The sequence below is a fragment of the Neolamprologus multifasciatus genome, chromosome 3 (assembly GCF_963576455.1).
Source record: "Neolamprologus multifasciatus chromosome 3, fNeoMul1.2, whole genome shotgun sequence".
NCBI lineage: Eukaryota > Metazoa > Chordata > Actinopteri > Cichliformes > Cichlidae > Neolamprologus > Neolamprologus multifasciatus.
Window position 1 is genome coordinate 8,975,683 of NC_140441.1, and position 25,483 is coordinate 9,001,165.

Sequence of the window (25,483 nt, forward strand, 5' to 3'; positions counted from 1 at the left end):
CTGGTACAAAAAGGCTTCATTTCTTAACAAGTCTTTTATTGTGAAACACTTGCAGGAACATCTTTTTTTAAAAAAATAAACTGATCTTGAATCAATGAACTGTGAGAGCAGATTAATATTATCATGTGGTATGAAATTCAACTGAAATTCAACTGAAGCGCTTTCAGAAATGGAAACAACAACAAAAACTGCAGAGAATGCAGGGATTCTAGCTGCTCTGCTGAAGGTTATGAGAGGAGTCACGGGGAGATCTCTGTCTGCTATGTTCAAAAACAAACAAAAATTAATCTGATGTTGTTTGGTTTAACGATAAAATTGTGTTTTTTATTCTTCAAACATACCAGCATCTTTGAACACATCTAACTGGATGCAGCAGAATGAGAGAAAGTGAAGACATCTGCTGGAAAATCACCATCACGCTATTGGATTTTTCTTTTCTTCGATTGAATTTAGAATACTGACTATTTTGATTACTGAATTTTAATAATTTCTTGATTTGTAAAGCTTTTAGTTTTATGCCAAATGATGTTGGTTAAAAGTAAACAAACAACACAGTATTTACTTTGACAGGAATTTTCTTTTCTTTTTTGTTTTTTACATTTTCCGAGAATATCTCCTGCTGATATCATTTTACCATACCCACTTTTTGTTGTTTATGTTTCCTGTAGCTATAGAAACCTAGAACCAGAGCAGCAAGACAGATACACGCAGACAGACTAACTATCAGTCCAACAGATCCATCCTCTGTGTCTCCTCCTGTCTGACCTGCAGGTGAGAAACAGGTGTGAGGTGTCAGCTGTCAGGTAGGTGATGAGTGAAGAACAGAACAGAATCCATTTCCTCTTCAAACTGCTGTCAGACATTATCTACTGCACTCTGATCACATCACTCAGACCAGCTGCTTTCTACAAAGTCTCATCAACAACATCTTTAGAAACAAACATCAACAACCAGGAAGCAGCTTCACCTCTGATCACACACACACTCAACTCTACTCACTCACCTGGAGGATCAACAACACTCAGGTAAAGGATGCAAATGGGTTCGTTCTTCAAAAGGGCAACCCGTCCACGGTTTGGTCTTCCATTGATGATGCGACATTCATATGTTCCAGTGTCATTAATCGTCACATTCTTCAGAATCAGAGACACGTCTCCATCCTTCATCTGTCTGTCCTGCAGATCCACCCGGTTCTTAAAAGATGGATGCTGACCATCTGGTTCAAACTGTTCATCTCGGTACAAGAGGACATGTTCCATCTCCAGATCGGCTCTGCTCCACTCTGTAACTATGATGTTGTCATTCGGAGCTCTACATGTCAGTGTGACGTCCTGTCCAGACTCAGCTGTGATAGTTTTCAGCTCTGAAAGAGGAACAATTCAGAGTAGAGAGGTTATTGAATTATTTGTATTGTATTATTGATCTTTTGTGGTTACCTTATTGCTGTGTATTTTCACTAATCAAGAATCCTAATTATTAATGACTTTATTGTGAGGCTTTGTCTTTTACACATGGGATCAGTTAATGACATTGAGTGTGCCTATGATACTGAGTTATCCAGAGGCAATAAGGTGGAGTTGCCGGGCCTCCAGAGGTGGAGGTAGGTGAAAATAAAAGAGGGAGAAAATATGAAGTGTTCATTGTGATTGTCACCATGAGGGCAAATGCTGCCAATGCATTACAGTGCAACTGCAACCCCACCTCCACCCATCAGCACATCTGAATATTATGACAATATCTACAAAAAATAGGATTGTTTTTATGCAGGCAGCTTAAATTTACACTGTAACCAAAAAGATTTGTAGCTGTATAATTAAATTATAAAACAATTGGAACTACAACACATCACACTGACACACACATTACAGTTCTTTGTCTCTGTGGTTCAAATTGCAGACCAAGCACTTATGTTCACACAAACAACAACTCGTGATGCCCTCAAAGACATAAACAAACTGAATATGAAATATGAAAATAAACATTTGAGAAGTAACATTTAAACAACGCAGACACTGTTTATTTCTCTTAATAAAAACATCCTTATAAATCTCACCTGCAGAGACAAACATGAAGACACCGACAAACAGCAAAGCCGATGCAGTTACAGCAGACATGTCCATGTTGTCCAGGTCTGCTGATCCGACACGTTGATTTTCATAAAATCTGAACCTTTGGTATCTCCTGTGACAGAATAATAGAATGTGACTTTAAAATCTGACTACATGAGATTAAATTTAAGGATAGGCTGGACAGCAGGAAGATCAGAAAGTGCGTCATCATTAAAGAGCAGAACAGGTTCAGTTCTTGATCTCCACAGAACAAAACAGACATATTTATAGTGAGAGACAAAGAAAGCAGAAACAGACACAGAGAAAACAGACATGACTGTAATCAGAGTAGAGGAGAGTAACTGAGTACATTTACACTTGGTTGAGGTGATTTTTTTTTTTTATGTTTGTGTTAATCGACTGAAGCTCACAGACTTCAGTCAACCTGCCAGATTACCTAAAAGACTGAAAGACGTAATTTTAAACACTTACTGTTGTTCTGAAGGATCTCTGACACTCTCAAACACTCCACACAAAGATTTCTTCAAAAAGTGTCTGAGGTTAAAGTGTTCTATATACCAAACAGCCTAATGTGAATGTTTGACAGTTATATTTCATTGGGTCAATAACAGACAAAAACAAAAAGATATTTAAAGATGGTACAACATGTGATGAAACAGCCAAAGAGAGAAGAGGTGGAACCAAGAGGAACCACTAAATTTTCACTTCCTTTCTCTGTGCTGGCAGTGAGTCAACATAAATTTAAAAAAAAGAAAAAGAAACTGTGGTCATCAAACAAACACTTTAGATGGAATAAGTGGACGTCTTGGACAGTGGAGGAATCTGAAGTGCCCACAGAGAACGTGCAGGCACTGAAAGATGGTGGATTCAAACACAGGATCTTCTTGATTTGAGGCAAAAGCATTCTGCCAACAATGATAATAATAAAAACATAAATAATAATTATTTCCTTCCTTTGCCTTTGAATATAACTGTTGTGGATGCTCTTATTATTAACAGTTTGTCATCTATATTTTATTTATTTATTTTTATGTATATATTTTATTTACACATTTATTTATTTATATTCTTACATTATTTTTTGTCATTATTCTCATGATTGGTTATATTTTTAAGGATCATTACATATGGAAACAGAGATAACTACTTCTGGTTTGAAGACTGTAATTTAAATTTAAATTTACTTCAATGCTCACTATTAGATTCGTCTGTGTTCCAGTCGTAACCTTACCAGTGTGACAACACTGCCACCATGAGGTCAAATTGAAACATTGTACTGAATCATTAACTTAAATATTCTCATAAATACATTAGAAAAGAAAAACAAATATTATATTAGGAACAATGGAAAGCTGAAAAAGAAATTAAAAACTTAAAGTGATTTCCTTTAAGACCACACAGGGGATGTAAGAGAACGGTAAGTGTTGGTTTTTCAGCTGATGCACATGCTGTCATTTGTAACTTGTATCATTACATTTCCATCAAACACAGCTTATACAGTGTACCACTGATAAAAGAACAAAGCTGGTTGTGGATGAACTCAGAAGAATTTTATTCTGATGTTTGAAACTCTTAAACTCTGATGTGTTGAGGAAAACAAACAAATTGTGTGTGTTGCAGTGACACAATGCTGATGATCAAAATCTGTATTTACTCTGTTATGTTTCCATGATGGTGGAGAACCCCCCAGTTACCTGTGGATGCACAAAGGGTGACATTGCCACCACGCTGGCCAGGGACTTCCACAATGGCAAGTTGACCAATTATGTTCCTGCCTCTCCGCCTCCTTTTTGCCAGTTTGACCTCTGCTAATAAATTGATACACTGACACGTGATTCAATTCAATTCAATTTTATTTATATAGCACAAAATCACAACAAAAGTCGCCTCAAGGCGCTTCATAGATACAGAGAAAAACCCAACAATCATATGACCCCCTATGAGCAAGCACTTTGGCGACAGTGGGAAGGAAAAACTCCCTTTTAACAGGAAGAAACCTCCGGCAGAACCAGGCTCAGGGAGGGGCGGGGCCATCTGCTGCGACCGGTTGGGGTGAGAGAAGGAAGACAGGATAAAGACATGCTGTGGAAGAGAGACAGGGGTTAACATTAAACATTAAACATTAAAATGATACACACAAAAATAAATAATTATAATCCAATAATATTGTTGATATGATTCAGAAGAATGCATGAAATTTACATTATAGATGATAAAACATTTTTATTAATACTTAAGTAAGATTCTAAGTTTTATTGTAGCAGCTTTTCATATCATAGATGTCTATGAGCCCATTTACCTATAATCTGCACTGATTTTCTACACTTACTCCTGTTGACCCTCTTTGTTCTTCTTGGTCTCCTTGAAAAAAATCGTGATTCCACACCAACCATATTCATAGGAATCTTTGTATGCAGAAAGAGGAATGTCATACAAGGCATGAAACATCCCCTTTTTACCCATCAGCCTTCAAAGGCCTGTTGAGATGACCAGCCGTTGCTTTAACATAAACCATACTTATCACAGATAGAATGGATTCCCATTAAGTAGAAAGTGCAGCAGATTTGAGTGCAGCCACTTTGTGTTTATCATATTCAGTGTGCTGTTTATTTTAAGTGCGGGTCAATTTGAGCAAATATGTTGAAACATGTTTCGTCACAGTCTCTGCGTGTGTTAGGTAACTAAACTTTGATCAACAGTTTTGTTAGTTTTTTTAGATAAATTTGAACTTGCTATAACTGGGGAAACAATATTAATGTTTTAATTATCCTGCAGGACATTTCACCCTTAAAACATCCCAAAATGATTCGTATATCATCTGTCCTAGATCTCAACTAACCCAAACTGGATGCTGTAAAATGAGTGAAATGAAGCACAACAATGTAGCAAACATGGTAAATCTCTCAAAAGAGAGGTGATACAGAGGCTGAGGCATTGACCTGGATCTGTTTCCTAATATGGTTTAGGTAAAGATTGTAATCATCCTCTGCCTTTATCAAAGTTTGGGAACACTCTGATAGGGCTTCAATCTGGGACTCTCCATCAATTGTTCTTAGAATTGAAGAACCTTCTCGGATGAGAGGTGAAATGAAACTTAAAGAAGTTCTGACGCTTTTCTTTCCAAGTTCCTTAGATTAGCTGGGCATGAAGTTGTGCTGAAACATAAGTAAAAAAAAGAAAATACATTAATGTATGCCAATCTAATTACACATTAGAAATTATAGAAACAATATAAAACAGTTGATACATGGTCATACTATTTAAGACCAAAACATAAGTGATATAGCTCATTTTGTGGCATAACACACATTAACAAAAATAGAAACAAAGCTAACACAATCTAAACCTGATTACTAATCAAACACTGATTTTCATTTTTAATGAGAATACCAACTGTGAGTGGTCATCTTTACCATGCTTATGCTTTACTACTAGAAATTTACACTAAACCCCAAAACCAAATACATAAAGTATAAACTAGGCACCTATCTATCCTCAATAGTCCATAATTTTTTTCTCAAGGATGTAGCTCAGTTGCACTACACCTACAGAGTAAAGATGGAGTCCAACAACTTTTTTTGATTTTCCTTGCAAAGTGTGCCAGTATTACAAGTTGACCATCACCTCAAGGAGCAAAGTGGGCTGGCACATGCACAGACAGACCCCAGATGGTGCTCAAGCACACACCCTGTTGGCCTCTTATTCCATGAGTCACCTTTTCTGTGAGCCTGTTTTTATCATTTTTTATTTCATAACATCACATGTTGATTTTAATGTGGCCCATGGCATCTGTTTTCTAATGAAAAGCATGTAATACCTGGCCATTACATTGTTATAATTCTGCTACACCTTACAAACCCTTTTCCTATTCTTGCTGTCACAGTGAGCTGTCATTAGTGCACCCTGTGGAGCAGCATCTTGAATATGAGTAATTTTGACTTTTCATTTAGTGTTTCTTTGGGTTCAGTGCCTTCATTGGGTTTTATTTATTGTTTGTTAACTTTCCTGAACTTTGGAATACATTTCATCCCAATCAGTGGGTTTTATTTGTCTCTCTGGATTGTGTAATCATGAACCCAGCTTTTTTACGTAACCCATCATTTATTGCGCATTTGGATCCTCTGATCTGAACCCAGACAGTCACAGCTTTTTCAGCTGAGCTATTTCAGCAATAAGAATATTCAGCAGCAACTGTGAAACAGCACAGACATCATCATGAGGAGTGTGTTTGTTTTCTTGCTTTTGATAACTGTGGCCAGTGCTAAAGTCTTTGAGAAGTGTGCCTGGGCCCGTGAGCTGAAGGCAAACGATATGGATGGCTATGGTGGTGTCAGCCTGGCTAACTGTGAGTACAGCCTTTTACTTAAACAATCTAAGGTGATCAACCCTGGATGGTCACCAAAATAAGCAGTTCACAATTGAACTGGCTAGGATACAAGTCAGGAGTAGGCTCATCTCTACCCATTTATATGGATATTTGGCACAAGTAACTGGAGGTTATATATGAGAAAAAACTGTAAGGCCAACCATGTAAAAGCGAAAATCTTTTTGTTTTTGAAACTATGTTTGTTTAGGAGGTAAAATGCTACCGTAGCTTTTTCCCTGAGTGGTTCTCTGGCATCAGTAAGAGTTCAATTAATGTCATGTATGGTGCTGGTTGTCATAAAGTCAGTTTGAAAGAAAATACAACAGTAACAATTTCTGAGTTTTTGGTAAGACCCTGAAGAGAAATGTCTCTGTTTTGTAATCCAAGTTTGTTTATTTTATAAATGATCAGATCAAAAAGTTGTACATGGTTTCATGAGCAAAAGTGATTGAATGTGAGATAGAAACATAGACCATAAAGTCATCTTTCTGACCAGCTCCATCAATCCTTACATACTTCTTACAAATCTTTCCTCCACTAACCATCATGATGCAACTTTTTATTCCACTGCTTTTTAGAGTTAACGTCGGCGTTATAGATGTATCTCACAGCTCAGGTAGAGCCAAGAATTCAGACAGAGGAAGGTTTCTTTATTACAAAATATTCCACTCTGTAAACTTGCAGTCTGCGTCACAGCTCACTTGTATGGTGTGCAAAAGATTCCAGAGTAAGCGAGTCAGTGAGTTGGGGTGAAGGTGTTTTGTTCTTGCTTTTGACATCTGTGTGATCTGAACCAATGAATCATTTTTGATGCATGTCAATAAGGAATATGATTAAAATAAAAAATTACATACTCACATGCTGACACTTTGTGGGAAGGGACTCTAACAAAGTGTCAGTATGTGAGAAGTAGTTAGTTGAGGATGTGCAAAGGACTCTTGTCCTTTATCTTTCAGGCGATCTGCATTTCCATCTCTTCTGTTCTGTCTGCAGGGGTTTGCCTGACCAAACATGAGTCAAACTATAACACAAAGGCAACAAATCGTAACCGTAATGGATCCACTGACTTCGGCATCTTTCAGATAAATAGCCGCTGGTGGTGCAATGACCGCAGCATTCAATCAGCAAATGGATGCGACATCGACTGCGATGGTCAGTGATGATCTGAGGTTATGTTCAGCAGTAAAATCTTGCAAATAATATATAAATTATATATATATATATATATATATAATTTATATATATATATATTATGAATCACTTTTCCCAGATGTTGTCCTTATTATTCCACAGTGTTAACCTTTTTCTTTCCCCCTTCGGCCACAGAGCTTTTGACAGATAATGTCACCTCTGCGATCAATTGTGCCAAACGTATCGTTACGCAACAAGGCATCGCAGCCTGGTAAGAACAGATCATTATATGATTGGGATGCACTGATAGTTCTGTGTTCATTGGACTGACCTTTGAATCTGGTTTTAGGTATGCCTGGCGCAAACACTGTCAAGGCAAGAATCTCACCTCCTATTTGTCCGGATGTCGTCTTTAATCAACACATAAACAGAAGGGTGTCATCGACATAGTAAATTGTCTCCATCCTCCTCTGTTTCTACTTTTAAACGAAAATATTTCGGGTGACCCAAATGATTAAAAATCAGTTAAAATCTCTACTCTTTCAGTGTTTTTCATTCCTCATTTAAAAAATTTAGAAAATGTGGTCTCATGTGTTCTAAATAAATAAGTAAATATGGCATGCTTTGTGTCCTTGATTAGATGTTTTCTTAAGTAAAAACAGACAAGAAACTTTGCAGAACTTAGCCCAAACAACGTGTTTTGTTTGTTCAGCTTTATTTTTTTTAAAACTCTAAATCCACCATTGCTTGTATTTCTATTCTTACCTAACCCTTCCCTTGTGTGTATTTGGGTCCACTTATCTAGTTAGAACTTTTACAAACTTTGGGGATCTTTTTATGCTGGATCAATATGCTTTGTTTGTACAGCTCTATGTTTTTTTAACCACAGTTCAATACTGCTTGCTTTTCCACTTTGATGTAAAAGCAAGCCTGGGCAGCCGCATCATTTTCAGCTGAGTATTTTTGCCAATAACAGGGGAAAGCAGCTTAATTCAATGAAACATAACATTTTCTGCTTGCCTAGAGTTAAAAGGTGCAGGTGTGCTTTTACCATTTAACGGTGAGGCAACTACATATTATTCACTAATCATCGAATGACTCTTAAAACATTATGTGCTACATTGGGGATAGAAATGTTTGTGTCAATATTATTTTGGCCATCTAGTCTTAAAACCACTTCTGGTTTGTGCTCATTTTTTTTTTTTATTTACAGCTTTGCCCAGATTACTTTTAATTGCAGTCACAAGAACAATAACAACAATTAAATTAAAATAAGAAGAATGTACTATTCAGAAAATCTTACATTCAAGCACGTTCGGCATTAGTGGTGAGTTGCAGATTCATTTATTGGTTAGCTGAAGAATATAAATTAAGCAATAAATGGACATTTATGAGTCTGGTTTTCATTCACTTTACTGCAAGAAAATTAATCTTGTCTTATTATGACACATTCTGACTAAAATGTTAATTGTAATCACTGGGGTCTAAACACCAATTAGGTCTCAACACTCACACACAGAGCAGCAAGCACATAAAAGAAGAGAGGTGAGTGTGTGTGTGTGTGTGGGGGGGGGGCGTTTTATCAGTAGGCTCTTAAAAGGGTATCAGTTGCACAGTAAAAATATAGATGGACAGCCTACAGGTCTAAAAAATAAATTCATGCTAAACACCTCAAACCTGCATGCTTTCTGAAGGTTAACAGGTCATGGGTTGCCTGAGTGCAAAAAATAAAATAAAATAAATAAATAAAACTTTGAGCATTGTACTGCTAAACTGATCTATAGTCTCAATAAATATTTTCTCCATTGGCTTATTGTCTTGTGCTAGTTTTGTAATTTGGTAAACTATACTCTTCTGATGTAAAGTAAATAATAAAGCTTTGAATGCTTTGCAAAAAACTAAACTTTGCAAAACTTTAGAGTCCATCCAATCAATCTGCTTTGTTTACCTGTCTGGGTTTGGTAACCATGGGAGGGGGGTACCCTGCCCGTCAATAAGTGAAGCAGAGGGAGCCTGACCATGCGTCACACATTTGACGAGTTGGGAGTGAGAACGTGTTGGTCTGATGGATTAAGGCCTGGCTACCAGATGCTCGCACTCAGGTAGAAACACAAAACAAGCTGCTTAGGGGTGTTACCACAGCAGCAGGGGACATGTTGAGTACATTTCAGATTTGTTCTGTAAACACTGGGTGCAGGTGTATTTGCCCTTTGCTTCAAGAACAGCAAGACTCAGAGATGGAATATTTAACTTAAATGCGGCAGTATTTATTCACTGGCAGAAAACGAAATTAGAAACACAATACATCAGCACAAGAAACATGATCTAAACTGGGAGTTCATGACATAACCTGACAAAACATGAAGACACAGCTAATGTGGAGGACAAGACAACAGGCAGGGGAAAACACAGGGCTTAAAACATACTGGGGTAATCAGGGAATAAGAGACAGGAGGGAAACACAGCTGGGATTAGTTGGACATGACAAGACAAGGGGAAGCAAAACTGAATACACTAACATAAGACACAGACCTGCAAAATAAAAAATGAAATATGACAGGCACTGACTAGACACTGAACTAAACCTAACAAATGTCTTAACCAGAATAACTTAGGATTATAATATTCAAAACAGGACAACTAAAGAATCAGAAAATAAACCACAATATAGAAAAAAACACCAAAATACAAGCAAATGAAAATGCTGAGTCAAAATGAGCTAGAACCATGACACTGTCGCCGGGCTAGCACACAGAGACATACACAACTATGGGCAATTCAGATTGATCAATTAACCTATCCCCACCAACTGCATGTTGTTGGGCTGTGGGGGGAAGCCGGAGTATCCGGGGAGAACCCTCGCAAAGACGGGGAGAACATGCAAACTCCACACAGAAAGACAATGGTGGAATTGAACTCAGGACCTTCTTGCTGTGCCACCGTGCTGCACAGAAACTTAACACAAGCATTTAAACTGCATCTCAATTCAAAACAGAAAAAAATAATATCTATGGACAAAATTGGGTAGACTCAAAAATAAAGTGCTATTTTAGGTACTTTAAGTACATTTTCAAATAGTATTGTCTTTGAGTAATAATGACAAAAATGACCAGCTTCACCTTTAAACTCTGAGTAACCTTAGCTAAAATGATTTTGTACATCAGGCTAAAACCGAGTGATCATCAAACATGTTTTGTTACTATGTGCTCTAAAAGTGAGAACAGTCTCTCACATGAGACATAAGTGGCAGGACTAAACAAATATTTGTGGGCCAGGACCACCACTGCAGCGGGCAGTCTGTCTGGCTGATGCTGCTTTGTACAAACTCAGGGCCCTGTTATCAGGACTTCCTCATTTGAATCAGAGTCTGAAGATAATGAATCGAGGAGGCTCTTTATCCTTGCTGGTTCCTTTGTGGTAGCATCCTTACACTGTTCCTGCAACAGGGCCTCAAGGCTGGTCCAAACTTCTTCTCGCTAGGTCCTTGCAAGACACTTTAAATCCTTACAGCGTAAGTCAAGCACATACGCTATCTTGAGGCACTGATGGTTGAGTGTAGCTACACATTATGATAGGTCCTCTGTGAAGGCAGTCTTAAATTTCACCATGTCGTTCGAGTCATCATGGGAAACCTCTATGGTGTGACTCCTGGTCGATAAATGTGTGTGTGTGTTTGTGTGTGCATATATATATGTTTTTTAACTTATGTGTGTGTGTATTAGTATGTATCTCATTGGTGTTTTTAAATGTGTTTCAGAATCAACTGGATGAGGCTATTGTAAATGATAAATGGCCTGTATTTATATAGCGCTTTACATATCCAGTCACCCACCCATTCACACACACATTCACATACTGGTGATGGCAGCTACATTGTAGCCACAGCCACCCTGGGGCGCACTGACAGAGGCGAGGCTGCCGGACACTGGCGCCACCGGGCCCTCTGACCACCACCAGTAGGCAGCGGGTGAAGTGTCTTGCCCAAGGACACAACGACCGAGACTGTCCAAGCCGGGGCTCGAACCGGCAGCCTTCCGATTACAAGACGAACGCCCAACTCTTGAGCCACGATCGCCCCATATTGATGTCTTTAAACGAGGACTGAGAAGGGGCGATCAGTTACCTTCCTTCAACTACCAGCTGGCTATGTGCTACAAGCAGAAGAAAATTGCTGAACAGTGCCGCAAGCCCTTCGGCAACACAGGTACACAGTAATATGCTGCCATCAGAGGGCAAATTACACCAAGGTGATGTAGCTGATGTCCAGTGTCAGATGTACAGCTGCCTCTTAATGTTCCATGTGAGAGGTCTGTCAAGCACAAACCTATTGCTGGAACAGCCAAGACAACTCTACTACAACAGCAAAAAGCATTGGACACCAGGCAGAGCTCTTTGTGTGATCTCGTGCACGAGGGAGACGTCTGTGACAAGCGCTGTTCCTGCCGCTCGAACCCCAGTCACTCTCAGTCTGCTCCCTCGTAGCACTGCTCTTTATTGTGGTTACATGAATATTATTATTATTATTATCATTAACATATGACATCTTACACAGGCATACATGTGAACAAAGAATACCTTGTCTGTGTGTCGTGTAGGTATGTGTGTGTGTGTGTGTGTATGTGTGTGTGTGTGTATTAAGATATGACCTTGTGAACGCCTCCTTAAAAAGCCGGTGCCAGGAGTCCAGCAGTCCACCTAAACAAAGGGCCCTTATAATTAAACAGATACAGAGTAGGTGTCCTCCCATAGCATAAATCAGAGAGAGAAGGTATGACCTCTCTCATGACTTTAGGATGTGTGTGTATGCCAAAGTGCTCTGGGACGCACACAGTGTCTTTGCAGACTACTAAGGATCAGACCTCTATCATTATACAATTGATTATATACCTCTAAGCATATATGATTGTATGTTTCTAAGCATAAATGACAATTCAACAATATAAACCTGACACCGTGTTTCAACTAGGAATAGACCGATCTAATATATAGTATTGGTATCAATCCGATCCTGGCCTAAGTTACTGGATCGGATATCGGGGAGAAAAATGTAAGCCTATCCATTAACCCTTTCATCCATGAATTACGACAACCTTTTTTTAATTCATCTTTAGACATGAAAAAAAAAAAGATTTTTGAACTCCATTTTTTATATATGTAACAAATATAACAAATGTCCAATGTAGTGGTTTATGTGCAAGCATATCATCAACACTGACACAAATACTAAAAAACAACCTTTGAGTCCACTATGCGTGAAAGGGTTAAATATTACAAAAGCGCCTCACATAACTTGACATGACATGTCATAGAGCAGCTATTGCGTTCGAGACCTGTCGGCGGTCTGTAGTTACTTCAGACTGAAAGCATTTGGAGCCTCGCTACATGCCGCCAATTTCATCTCCAAGCAAGCTATCCCAGAAAAGTAAAGCAAGTGTAAGTTCATCTCTGAATGTTTGTAAAGCATTCCCACGTTAAGCTTAACAACTGATATATGGAGCTGGGACATCTGTCATTGCTAAGTCTGATGCATAGACTCAAGTTTTACTTTGCAAAACGCAGTGCTGCATGCTTAACAGTTTCGTGGTTCAAAAGAAAAAAATATATATTTATGAAAAATACTTTTTCATACTTGTTGAAGTTTTGTATAGAAATTACACAAAATTCAATCTCAGGTTAAATGTGATGGAAACAGCGTACACTGACATCCATCTTGATAAAAGATGAGTGTCATGAAGCTGTGTTTGCATTTATTTGTACTGCTTTCCACCCTGGATGTCTATTTATGTTCAGCTTTAATTATAAAAAGTGACCATTCTACAACTTGTTGTGAATATAAACATTATTTTGTGCTGATATTGCACTTTTTTCAGAACCAAAGAGTTTTTGAAATCTGCATAAAATTGCATTTTAAATTACTTTTTGAATATTACTTTTAATCCTTAGATTTACAGTTCTGCTAAATAAAAAGATCAGTATTGTTGAACTGTGAAATATTTTGGGTGCTGTGTATTTTTTGCATACACATATAACAGGATAGGTTTAGTGTTTTGTATTTTTAAATTTTAGTATGAACTTATACAAAATGCAGCAAACCTTTAAACAAACTGTTTTATTGACTATAAAATAGACTATAATAATTACATGTTCTGATGTCACAGGGTTAGGACTGCGGGTACATCAGAGGCTAAAAACAGATGGTGATCATTTCTGTCTTTGTCAAAGTTCAAGAGGAGAAAGGAAAATCTACATTAATAGTCAAAATTTCATTTTTTTTTTGTCTAAACATATTTTTTGTAGAATATGATTAATTCATGATCAATTCAAGAGAATAAGAGAATAAAATGTCCACTTTTCAACTACAGCCAGGAGGTGGCAGCACATCTCCTTTCTTCTCACACTTGGACTCATCAACTACTACTATTTTCGACAGCATGAAAACTAAAGAAAACACAAAGTTCACAAAGAAAATATCTCAGACCTTTTCACAGTCTGTAAGCAGTCTTGAGCTGGCATAACAGAAAAATACAAAAATAAAAGATATTACTAAAAGTATCCTCATATTTCTAATGTAAATTAGAAACTTTATATACAACATACATGAAAATCATTACTGTGTGTGCCTCTTAGACCGCATGCAGAATAGCATTACTGTTGCGGCTGTAGCCGCATGTAGCTCTGTATCCATGCTAGTTCTCGCCCACAATGCCAGGGTTGTGCTCTCAGCTAACTGTGGTCATGTGACCATCACAAATTCTACCTCAAACAAACTTTGCACTTTATACTACTTTTAACAAAACCTTAATTTTTAATCACATATCTTTAAAAAAGATTTTAATTAAAGCTACATTTTTTATTATTTATAAAAACACATTTATCTAACTGTCTCAGGGACAGTTACAGGTTGGCTTGCGGGCCACTGCACACTACGAGTGAGGAACAGACCATGCACGGTGTAATTAACGTGGTAAGAAAACAGATTGACCTTATGACAAAATCAGGTTTAAATCAGGCTTTTGTCCCCTATAATTATGAAACCATTTTTAACTTTTTAAAAGTTACTTAAGACAAATGCACAAAAGATAAAAGGATAAAAACATCTCTACTAAAACAATCACATTATCAACCCCTCAAACATACAAACATACAGATGCTACGATCATCACAGCATTACTCTATGATACATGACATTGTGACACACAAGTCCAATCTTACATGTCACTCTGTGCTTGATATTTGTCAGGGAGGTTTGTTGGCCATTAAAAAAACGTGGTCCATAAATGTCCTGACAATCAAAAGGATGATAAATGGCCACCACCCCACCACTGACCAACAGAGAAGTTTAACACGGAAACAACAATGTAGTGAAACATCAACATTTTAATTACAAAGACAAAAAAATAAAATAAAATAAAAATAAAATGCTCGCAGGTTGTGTTTCAAACTCTGAAGGCCACAAAGTGAGGAGCAAACATACAAGGCAGGATTTTGCCTTATATTCAGGTAACTTCAGGGTCAACCTGGGTTTTCTGTACTACATGGGTGGCTCGCTTCTTACTGGAGTAAATCGCCATGGTAACAATGAGCATCAGCAATAAATTTAAATTCTTAAACTCAACTTTACTTGTTGATCTTTTTTTTTCCTTTTTGCAGCAAACAACTTTAAAATTTTACATCTTTTTATTGTTCTATAAGCATTAACATCTTAAACAAAAACAGGACACCTGCACAATACTTGCTGGGTTCATATCAAATTTGGATTTGGATTCTGTTGTTTTATTTAAAATCCAGGGGAGAGGATAAAAAAAATAAAACTGTCAGGAGGACGTTATGTTCTGGATGTCAGCTTCAAATAATCTGGAAGCACTACATATATAGATTCTCTGCTCGGGGAACACGTTTTATATGAGCAGCTTGTTAAGCCACACATTAGCCATGATGACACTCCTCTGATTCCACAAATTAGAATTAGAACAATTACATTTATAAATCACCAAATGACTACACACACACACACACACACTCCTGTGACATTGCCACACACAGTTTGTGCTTCATTGCGTGGATTTAGTAAGTTCAGGCTTAACCTGCTCCTGACAGTTTTAGATTTTATTCTTTCAGCTGTTTAAGAGTTTGAGAGTCAAGATTAAATATAAAAACAGACTTCAAACATCTGTTGCTGCCAACAGAAAAAAAAATAAAGCTACAAAATTGCATCTAAGAATTTACATTCATTGCTGAAACTGATCATGAAAACACAAAGACATCAGACACATATTAAAACTCTTTAGACCCTCTTGCTGTCCCCTACCTGTGACAGGTAGGGGACAGCAAAAACTCATTGGGTAGTAGGTGATTTCATAGCTGCTGATCTTTGATCTGATCAGTCTAAACTGTAGGGGGTGCCAGCTTGTCCCTGCTCAGAGAGCATTAACAGGTTTTCACAGAGCATCCAGTACAAAGGACAAAATAAAGCAAAAAACAACTGCTGCACTGAAAAGCCCAGAGGTACCAAAGTAGATGATCTTTAATGTCAAAATCATCCAAATTTATATGAGATTTCAGGTTTTTGATATTTTTCATAAATCATAGACGATTTCATAATTCATACTGTATATAATTCTGTAATTATATATGTATAATGTATAATGTATAATATATATAATGTATGTTATTCTGTAATAACACATTCATATTAAGACTTGTATTTTTAAATAAATATTAAGTTATACTATAATCAAATTAGATTATATGATCTTATTCGTGTTAATTATTAATTCAAATATATATATATTTTTTTTTAGTAAAGGAAATGATTTCTTAATTATATTTATAGAGGTTTTTCCATTCGTTTGTTTGTTTATTTACAATTTTAATTTCGTAATCTAACACCAGGGATGGATAGAAAGCCTTGAACAAAAGAAAAGAAAATAATGTGCAAGATGCACAATGGTATCCACAGCAGCCTTGTTGATATTTTCTGATCACTAACACAGAGATTTAAGTCTCATCTGTGATTAAAAGGTGAGAAAAGAGAGATGCTGCACGCAGTTCTAATAAAATCACACCTTTTAAAACACATTCACATTTTTATGGAACAGCAGAACCTCCAATCATTCAGGAGTACGCAGACTTTAGGCATTTACATCAGCTGTTTAACAATTGTTGTTAGCTACAGATAATTTCTGTGCTGTTTTCTGTGGATACTTATGCAAATAACAGTAATTATTATTATTATAAGGAAAGCAAAAACTAAAAAAAGTATTATGACAGGAAGCAACTTATCCCTGTCTCTTCCATCCTTGTCTCCTCCATCCTTGGTGTCTTCATTTGTGAAACCTGCAGAGTAGAAACAGGTGTGAGGAGTCTAACCACTGAGTATGCTGAAAATACTTCATCTTTCACATTTTCAAACAGTTATATAGCTGCTGGGAGTAATGCAGAACAATCAGAATAATACATATTGATTGTATCTGCTGATTTTTGGCTAATAACTATTGTGTGGACCTGCTGTGGTCATTCAAGCTCATCACTCAAACACTCTTTCACCTCTCATATGCGACGGCAGCTAAGGTGAATTTATTTTGTTCTTCTCCTGAGTTTCTTAAACATATTTATTTTAAGGTAATGACTTACAATCATGTCCTTGGATGACCTTTGAACTTCTTTATTAACAATTGCCCCTACTCCAACTTTCTCTTTCTGACTACACCACAGTAGAAACGTTTGAATACACCTGCGCCTGGCTTTCCTTTCACCTGGTCTCCTTCCTACAGAGTATATCTACCGTCCTTCTCTCCATCATGTCACCCTACTCTGTTTCGTTACCAGTCATAGTCCCTACACTCATCTCCACACTCTTGCCTTTCCTTCTCTCTCACTGCCTCCTAACACACCATCCCCCTCATCTCTTCCTTTGTCTTTGGCCAAAAGTAGCACATTTTCACCTTTTTGGCCAAAAGCACCAGGGCAGTCAGTGTTAACCCAAATCGATCCAGTATGATAAACTCATTGTTGATGATTTACATGTTTGATTTGTCACATATTTTATGTCTAATTCCTGACACAACCCTCTCAAATATTCTGAGCTTGGCACTGGCACTAGGAGTACACTGGACTGTGTCCTCCCCATGTCTACAGTCAGCTACTACTACTAATAATAATAATAATAACAATAACAATAATAATAATAATGTGAAACAAGTTATCAGACAGAGCTGGTACAATTTTTAATGACCAATTTCTCACCACCAAGAGGCTAAGCTTGGGAGTAGTTCACCGCCAACACCCTTACAAACACAGAATCACACACAGATCGGACACTGTAAGTCGAATATATATCTACAAACTCACCTGAGGTTGTGACTGTGAGGTTGACAGAGTGCTTAGTCTCAGTCACGACACCTTCTGTGTTCCTGACTGTAATCTCACACTCGTATGTTCCCGTGTCGCTGGTGCTGACGTTCTTCAGAATCACTGAAACGTCTCCGTCCTTCATGGTTGGATCTCTCAGCTCCACTCGGCCTTTGAAGAACTCATGCTGGTAGTCTTCATATGGACGCTGGTTTCGGCAGAAGAACACATAGGTGTCTGACTTGAGATCAGATCTTCTCCACTCCAGCAGGATGATGACGTCACCTCTGGGACTCTGACACTGAAGAAGGGAATCTTCTCCAGGCCTCACTTTGAGCTCTGGGGGATATAAACACAAAGAGAACAGAAAAAACAAACATCAATAATGTGTTACTGCACATCTTTAAGATGTACTGCAGATTAAAGTGTTAATAATTTAGAAAACTCTTGACTGAAATATTTCTGATTAGCTCTGATGTTTGAAATCCTCTGCTATTGTTTGCTATACTGCATGAGCTTTTTGAGCATGACATCTCTCCTCCACTTATTCTGTCAAAACAACTTTCTCACAAGAGCCACTCAAACCTGCGACCATGTATGGCAGAGTAAAAAGAAGCAACTCTGTCAAAGACTTTAATGATTAATGTATGAAGAAAGCCAGCAAGAATGTGCATGTTGCTCCAAACCAGGTGTCTCAAACCGAAATGAGCTGTGGGCAACTGCTGGCACTGTCATCTCATTGGAAGGCTCTTTTAGTGTTCAAGTAGAACAAACAAACAAGAAAACACCCACAAATATGTTCAAAGATGTAATGTTTGTATGTGTGTGTACTCATACTCGTAAAAGTTAACCGATACCAACTTATTTCATCAATCAGAGGGTGGCTTGTCATTTCTGTTGTAGTTTTTTAGATTGGCCACTAGGGGGACATCTCGCGCTAAACAGGCACAGGGTTAGACGAGTCAGACTGGCAGCTCCAGATAATAAAAGAAAAACTGGAGGCTGCTGTAGCTAGGCTAAACAAAATGTCAGCAGTGTGGAACAGCCAACTTTAACTCAGGTTTTGGAAAAGCGAAGAAAAATGTCAAGAGAAAATCCACAAGCAGTTAAAATAACAGAGACTCTGACTCATTTTATCGCTCTAGATCAGGGGTGTCAAACTCAAATACACAGTGGGCCAAAATTCAAAACTGGAACAAAGTCGCGGGCTAACATTAATATTTATTGAAAAAAAATCTTCCTCCAGATATAAGAATGAATCTTTTCTTATGGACTCAAATAAGTTTTGCTGGGAAACTGAATATGGAACAAGCAAAGCTTAATACTAAACAATATATATATTAGCTGTATAATACCAGTAGGCCAGCTCTAATAGTAATTTGTTATGGCTTCGCGGGCCAAATGTAATTAGGCTGCGGGCCAAATTTGGCCCACGGGCCAGAGTTTGACACCTATGCTCTAGATGACCAGCCAATGCCGGTTGTGGAAAACATAGGATTCTTCTCAGCATACTTGAGCTGTGATATGAAATATAATAAATAAACAGAAGTGTTTATTTATTATTCTGAAAGCTCGAGACAGTGCCAATAGTTCAGTGATATTTTGTTAAATTACAATGTGGAGACTCTGCAATAATTTAACAGAAGTGCTTATTTTTCACTTGAAATTTTTTTGTGGTCATTTTATTAAGATTTTATTTTTTATCGGCAGAGAATAAAATAAAACCTGTCTTCCAATTCATTGCATTTGTGTGTGTGTGTGGTAGAAGTATCGGTTTTTGTAGTCAGTATCGGCAAGTACTCAGATCCTATTTGACAGATGACCTATTTCTCACAAGTATGTGGAAAATGGGGTTAATGTATTTCTTTCCTGTTGTACTTTGATCCTAGCATTTGTGGTGCAGATTCATTTCCCCTGGTAAGCACCTGGTGAACTCTTTTTCCTCTTGATGTTATTATAGGTCTCACCTGCTGCTATTTCGTCAGATGCTTTCATTCTTTATGCCTGATGTGTTATTTGGCTTCTAAACAAAAGCTGTTCAAATTTACACACAAGATCAATAAGCCCCCTGAAGAAGAGGGAACACTTTTACAGTGTGTCATGTGATGTTATTGATAACCTGTGCTGTTTTAATAAAGTCATCTCTCTGTTCTGACTTTGAGTCTTTGGGGAATTATACTGATCTCATAAAACCTCCATGCAGAACTGTGCAGAAAACGGTGCATGACAGACTGTTGCATTGCACAAGCAAAATGTTTTAGGAAAACTGACAGGTCTAATAAGCATTTTATTATGATCTCAATTGTTTTTTAAAAAACAAGAAAATCAAAAAACAGCAAACCATTTGGAACTACTGCTGACATAAATGCTGTAAGAGTGTAAAAAAAAGAAAAAGAAAAAACATAGTCTGTTTATTATTTAACTTTATTTCAGCAATCACTTGTAACTGTTACAATTCATTATAGAGTAAGAGGCACATGCCATTTAGTTATTAGCAAACATCCCTATTTTGGCACACAGGCGCACTCTTGCATGTCTCTGCATGTCTCTCTCTTGCACTGGCCTCTTTTTCTTTGATTACAGCTTGCCTATACCACTGTAACTCTTGCTGTGCAAATGTAATTGAGTACCTTGTAGATTCCAAGATGCAACTGAGGCATCAAGCTAAAAAAAAAAAACACTTTAATACCTAAACATAAAATGATATTCATTAAATACAGAGTTTCCAGAGGAAATGTTTTCAGTAACTCAGGGCTGTTTCAAATAAATCACATTTTATTCACTGTTTTAATTATCTTTACCAGCAAGCATTTACAAAAAGTAAATGGTAAATGGCCTGGATTTGTATAGCGCTTTACTCAGTCCCTAAGGACCCCAAAGCGCTTTACACTACATTCAGTCATCCACCCATTCACACACACATATATTCACACACTGGCAATGGCAGCTACGTTGTAGCCACAGCTGCCCTGGGGAGCACTGACAGAGGCGAGGCTGCCGGACACTGGCGCCACCACTGGGCCCTCTGACCACCACCAGTAGGCAAACATGGGGTTAGTATCTTGCCCAAGGATATTTGGCACGCAGCCAGGAGGCAACCTGGGATTGAACCACTGACCTTCTGATTAGTGGCTGACCTGCTCTGCCACCTGAGCTACAGCCAACCAAGTATGCGTGCCGCGTGCCGCGTTTTTAAAAATACGGAAGTACCTACTAGACTTATGCGTTGTTGCCAGAGCTTTTGCGGAACCCATCAGATCAAACTGTTGCGGGGTTAGAGCGATGCCACCTTAAAATGAAACTGAAAAAATATTGCTCCTTAAACTGTGAGCATGACTTTCTCTGACTGTCTGCAGAAACAGCTGCCTGACAATCTCCCCACATAACACTGTAAAAACTGCATCTGCTTGAAACTACACTACAAAACACGCCCAAATGTTTCACTTGTGTTTAAGAGACATGGGAGTTTGCATGTTGCTCTGCATTGCATGTCAAATAAGTCTTAAACTCGCTGACATTTTATTCCACGCATAATAACACATGCACCAACTGTCTAATGCTGGACTGAAAAAATCGCACAGTGTCTGCCCAGCTTAAGGATCATGCAAAGAAAGGTTGCTTGAAACCTTCACAGACATACATGCACCATCTGTTTCCGTCCTAACTTGCAAACATTGCAATATGCACGATGACATTATCAATGTTTACATTCTGATTAAAAAACACAGTCACGAGTTCGTCTTTTTTCGTCTTACCGTCTCCCAAACAAACTCACCTTCTAATCTACATCCCACCAAGATCGGAAGGGACAGGAAAACTTCAATGGACAACATATCTGCAAGAAAGCTGCGCAACTGTTGATCTGCACCAACTGAAAGAAGCTGTTTGTTTTGAAATGCAAATGGAGGTGTGTCTTTGGCAGGGCGGTGCAGACATGTTTGAAGAGGGCGGGTGCTCAAAGTCAAAAAGGGGAACAGAGAACCAAACTGGACAACAACACACATTCAACAAGAATCTACTATGGGATCACATCATACTATATCGCTGTCATCAGGTGGGGACAAAGCAAAACAAACGTAGCCTATGTTTTACCTGATGGGTACAATGATGATGTTCAGGTGTTGCTGCTCTATGGCGTTATTTTTGTGCCTCATTTCTGAGGACGTAAATTTCTTTTTTTTGGGGGGGAAGTACAATTCCTGCATCTGACCATGCAAACACTGTCCAAAGTGTAGCTAAATCCAGTGGAGTAGTTTGGTTTGAACTAGATTACAACCAACAATGGTCTTTAAATTTTATATTTTAAAATACAACAATTAAACATACTAACCAAAAAAGCATTATCAGTGGGTTAAAACCACCATACTTAGTGCAATCAAAAGAGGGTCATGTACTGAAGAAGGCAAAGATACCAAAATCTACTTGATGACAGGCAGAAACAACGAAATGATATTAAAATAAACATGTTTTATGTAACCGCTCTTAGAGTTTGTGCCGTTTTCTCTCTGCATACAGGTAAGGTCAACGCAGAAAACACGCGTTTATGTGTTTTAATAATCGAAAAAATTAATTTCATTTTGAAAAACACATTATTAAATTTTTTTTAAACAACTAATGCATATATTTAGGTCAGAATAGCAGCTTTTAGCATGTCAGCCTCGCTCTCTCTCCATAACAGCCACGTGCGGGGGGGCTTTAGCACCTGCCCCTTTCCCGATGGGTGTCCAAACTGCCCCTTTCTTTAGGCTGTTGTTTAAAAAACATGTGTGTGTGCGTGTGGAGTCCTGTCTGTGCCCCTCAACAATAATATTTTACTATTAATCACAGTTTTGCTAAATAAAACGATCTGACTTGTATCAAACACATGGCTACCATTAACCAATGATCGCCCTTGACGGCAGAACGCGCTGATTACGAGACGGGAACGAGCTCGCAAAGAGCGCGTGCATTTTCTTGTTGTCTCTTCGCTGTAGGAGAAACAGAAATGAACTCAGAGGCACACATTGATGCAACAAAAGCAGTAAGTAGGTGTACAGCGTACACTGTAGTCTATAGCACACAGCAGTATTAGCTTATTATGGACACGTTGGTAAGTTGTGTGGTGAGAACTGATGAATTGAAATAAATGAGCGTGCTGTGTGTGTAACAGCGCGATAAACATTACCTGTCCTTTTATTACCTGCACAGGTGTGGTGGTCATGGTAAGGGTGTCATGGGTCTGTAGCTCTGTCCAATCTGTTTTAGGGAACAGTTTTAAAGTAAGTTACAGGGCGTTTCCTGGTTTTCAGGACTTATATGGACTTATATCTGACTAAAAACGATCTAATATGCATATCCACATAACTATATTACAGTTATGGTATTTTTACAGTATTTTAAAGAAAATACATTAAGAAACCGATTATATTGATTTATATTTCAAAGATGACAAAATTTTACAGCTGCAGAACTATTGTATCTTCAGTTTAAACATTTAATAAACTTTCTGCCTGCACAGAGTGGGAAGTGTAACAAAAATGATTTTATATACATTATTTTATATTAATGTATTTTTTTTAGCACCGTGATGCAAATGTGTTGCCATAGCATATACAGTATTCTAGAAAAGGTATAAAATGTTTCTGTGTGTGTGTGTTTTAATGTGTTCAGATTTTTTTTTTTTAATTATTACTCATGATATATAAAAAAACATGATATAAAACTGACAGACATGCCACGTAAGGATGGTTCTATAACATTTTCAATTATTACTTTATTATCAATTAGGTGCAAGAGTTTTGAAGTGTGGATAATTAAATAATAGCTGAATGCGTGTTCAGGTGTGTTCTCAGATGGACAGCAAGTGGAGAGTGATAGATAAGGTGAGGAGATGAGGAAAAGAGCCAAAAAGTGTATGGGGACTGGAAGCTTCACCCAGAGGTGGTGAAGCAGATCTGGCTGCGATTCTGTCAGGCAACCGTGGACGTTTATGCATCCAGGGAGAATGCTCAGTGTCCCCTGTTTTACTCGCTGCACGATCAGAGAGCTCCACTCGGGGTGGATGCTCTAGCTCACGAGTGGCCGAGAACCCTCCTCTATGCTTTTCCCCAGTGGCCCTGGGCTTGGGCTTGGCCCGTGAGTGGTTTAACCTGAACACGGTAGGGCTCCCTCATAGTGTTATCGACACTATTCAGTGTTCTAGAGCATCGTCTACTAGGACGCTATATGAGCACAAGTGGCGTGTGTTTGAAAGCTGGTGCTTAGAATCACAGGCCATCCCTTTTCAGTGCTCTGTGGCTGTGATTCTGTTGTTTCTTCAGGCACTGATTGATAAGGGTAAAGCCTTCTCCACCATCAAGGTGTATTTGGAAGCAATTTCAGCCTGCCATATTGGTTTTGAGGGAAAGACTGTTGGCCAGCATCCCTTAATATGCCGTTTCATGAAGGGTGCACGGAGTAAATTGCCTACGTGTAGGCCGTTGGCTCCATCGTGGGACCTTCCCACAGTATTGGCTGCGCTCTCCTGTTGCCCATTTGAACCCCTGGAACAGGTTGAGTTAAAATTTCTGTCCTTGAAGATGGCTCTATTAATTACTTTAGCTTCTGCTAAACGTGTGGGAGAGATCCACGCTCTCTCAGTGCATCAGTCATGCATTCAGTTCTCCTCGGATAATACGAGGGTCAGTATGCGGCTCAACCCTGCCTTTGTCCCGAAGGTTGTCGGCACATGTTCCCCTATAGAACTGCCGGCCTTTTGCCCACCGCCTTTCTCCTCAGAGGAGCAACAGCGGCTGCATACCTTGTGTCCAGTCCGTGCTTTGCGCATTTACATGGACCGAACCCAGAGTGTCAGACAAAGTGACCAGCTGTTCGTGTCCTGGGCTAAACCACATATGGGAAAGCCTGTGTCTAAACAGCGCCTCTCCCATTGGATAGTAGGAGCAATTGCCCTGGCCTATACTAGCAGGGGCCTTCAGCCCCCTGCTGGCTTACGTGCGCATTCCACTAGAGGTCTGGCAACCTCATGGGCTCTCTTTAGGGGAGTTTCTATTCAGGAGGTGTGTGCAGCTACATGCTGGACCTCACCTCATACATTTGCTAGGTTTTACAGGTTAGATGTGACAGCACCTAACCTAGCACATTCAGTCCTCAGTGCAGGTTCTTCCCGGGTGGGGGCCTCTCCCCTGTGAAGTGCTGTTGGGGACAGTTGTCTTCTTAACAGGCATGTCTGGCAATCCGGGAGTCAGTATTTCTCCCATAGTGAGACACGAAACGAATGCTATGAAAGAGAACTTAAGGTTCTCTGAGTAGCATGAGTGAGTGTCTCACCAGACCACCCTCCTTGCTATGGAAGCGAGGAAGAGGTGGGCTTGTTTTGAATGACATCTGACGCTATGTCAGCCTATTATATAGGGAGGCACTGGCCCCTCCTGACATGGGCGTCACCTAGCCAGCCTGTAAGGGCTGGCGTAATGGTATTTGAGCTTCTGATGAGGTCACGCAGGAGGCGTTCCCATAGTGAGACACTCACTCATGCTACTCAGAGAACCGGGGTTATATACATAACCTTAAGTTTTAATTGGATAGA

The 25,483-nt window shown here is 38.6% G+C and overlaps 4 protein-coding genes across 4 annotated transcripts in view; 2 read left to right on the forward strand and 2 right to left on the reverse strand.

The window, feature by feature from the left end:
- Positions 1 to 447: 447 nt before the first annotated feature.
- LOC146521458 (uncharacterized) lies at positions 448 to 21,840 on the reverse strand. The gene is made up of 6 exons (XM_085149052.1): positions 21,692 to 21,840; positions 17,917 to 18,255; positions 16,740 to 16,902; positions 2,054 to 2,181; positions 1,004 to 1,363; positions 448 to 765 (listed from the first exon to the last, which is right to left on the reverse strand). The coding sequence occupies exons 1-6, from the start codon at positions 21,747 to 21,749 to the stop codon at positions 626 to 628; spliced, it is 1,188 nt and encodes a 395-aa protein (XP_085005178.1). The 5' UTR covers positions 21,750 to 21,840; the 3' UTR covers positions 448 to 625.
- Positions 6,197 to 8,101, forward strand: LOC146521459 (lysozyme C-like). The gene is made up of 4 exons (XM_085155379.1): positions 6,197 to 6,414; positions 7,429 to 7,587; positions 7,762 to 7,837; positions 7,916 to 8,101. The coding sequence occupies exons 1-4, from the start codon at positions 6,285 to 6,287 to the stop codon at positions 7,980 to 7,982; spliced, it is 432 nt and encodes a 143-aa protein (XP_085011505.1). The 5' UTR covers positions 6,197 to 6,284; the 3' UTR covers positions 7,983 to 8,101.
- LOC146521460 (uncharacterized) overlaps positions 16,909 to 25,483 on the reverse strand; it is an 81,809-nt gene continuing 73,234 nt past the window's right edge. Inside the window, exon 13 of the mRNA XM_085154926.1 lies at positions 16,909 to 17,166. The gene's annotated coding sequence lies outside the window, so the exon portion shown is untranslated. The remainder of the gene's footprint in view (positions 17,167 to 25,483) is intronic.
- LOC146521461 (uncharacterized) lies at positions 21,929 to 25,209 on the forward strand. Its single transcript, XM_085155198.1, has one exon. The coding sequence runs from the start codon at positions 24,336 to 24,338 to the stop codon at positions 25,083 to 25,085; it is 750 nt and encodes a 249-aa protein (XP_085011324.1). The 5' UTR covers positions 21,929 to 24,335; the 3' UTR covers positions 25,086 to 25,209.

Coding starts and splice junctions, on each gene's coding strand:
- LOC146521459 (XM_085155379.1), top strand. CDS start 6,285: ATGAGGAGTGTGTTTGTTTTCTTGCTTTTGATAACTGTGGCCAGTGCT. Junction 6,415..7,428: donor TGGTGTCAGCCTGGCTAACT/GTGAGTACAGCC, acceptor TTCTGTCTGCAG/GGGTTTGCCTGACCAAACAT. Junction 7,838..7,915: donor CAACAAGGCATCGCAGCCTG/GTAAGAACAGAT, acceptor ATCTGGTTTTAG/GTATGCCTGGCGCAAACACT.
- LOC146521458 (XM_085149052.1), bottom strand. CDS start 21,749: ATGTTGTCCATTGAAGTTTTCCTGTCCCTTCCGATCTTGGTGGGATGT. Junction 18,256..21,691: donor GGTGGGATGTAGATTAGAAG/GTGAGTTTGTTT, acceptor TATATCCCCCAG/AGCTCAAAGTGAGGCCTGGA. Junction 766..1,003: donor GAGTGTTGTTGATCCTCCAG/GTGAGTGAGTAG, acceptor TCTCACCTGCAG/GTCAGACAGGAGGAGACACA.
- LOC146521461 (XM_085155198.1), top strand. CDS start 24,336: ATGAAGGGTGCACGGAGTAAATTGCCTACGTGTAGGCCGTTGGCTCCA.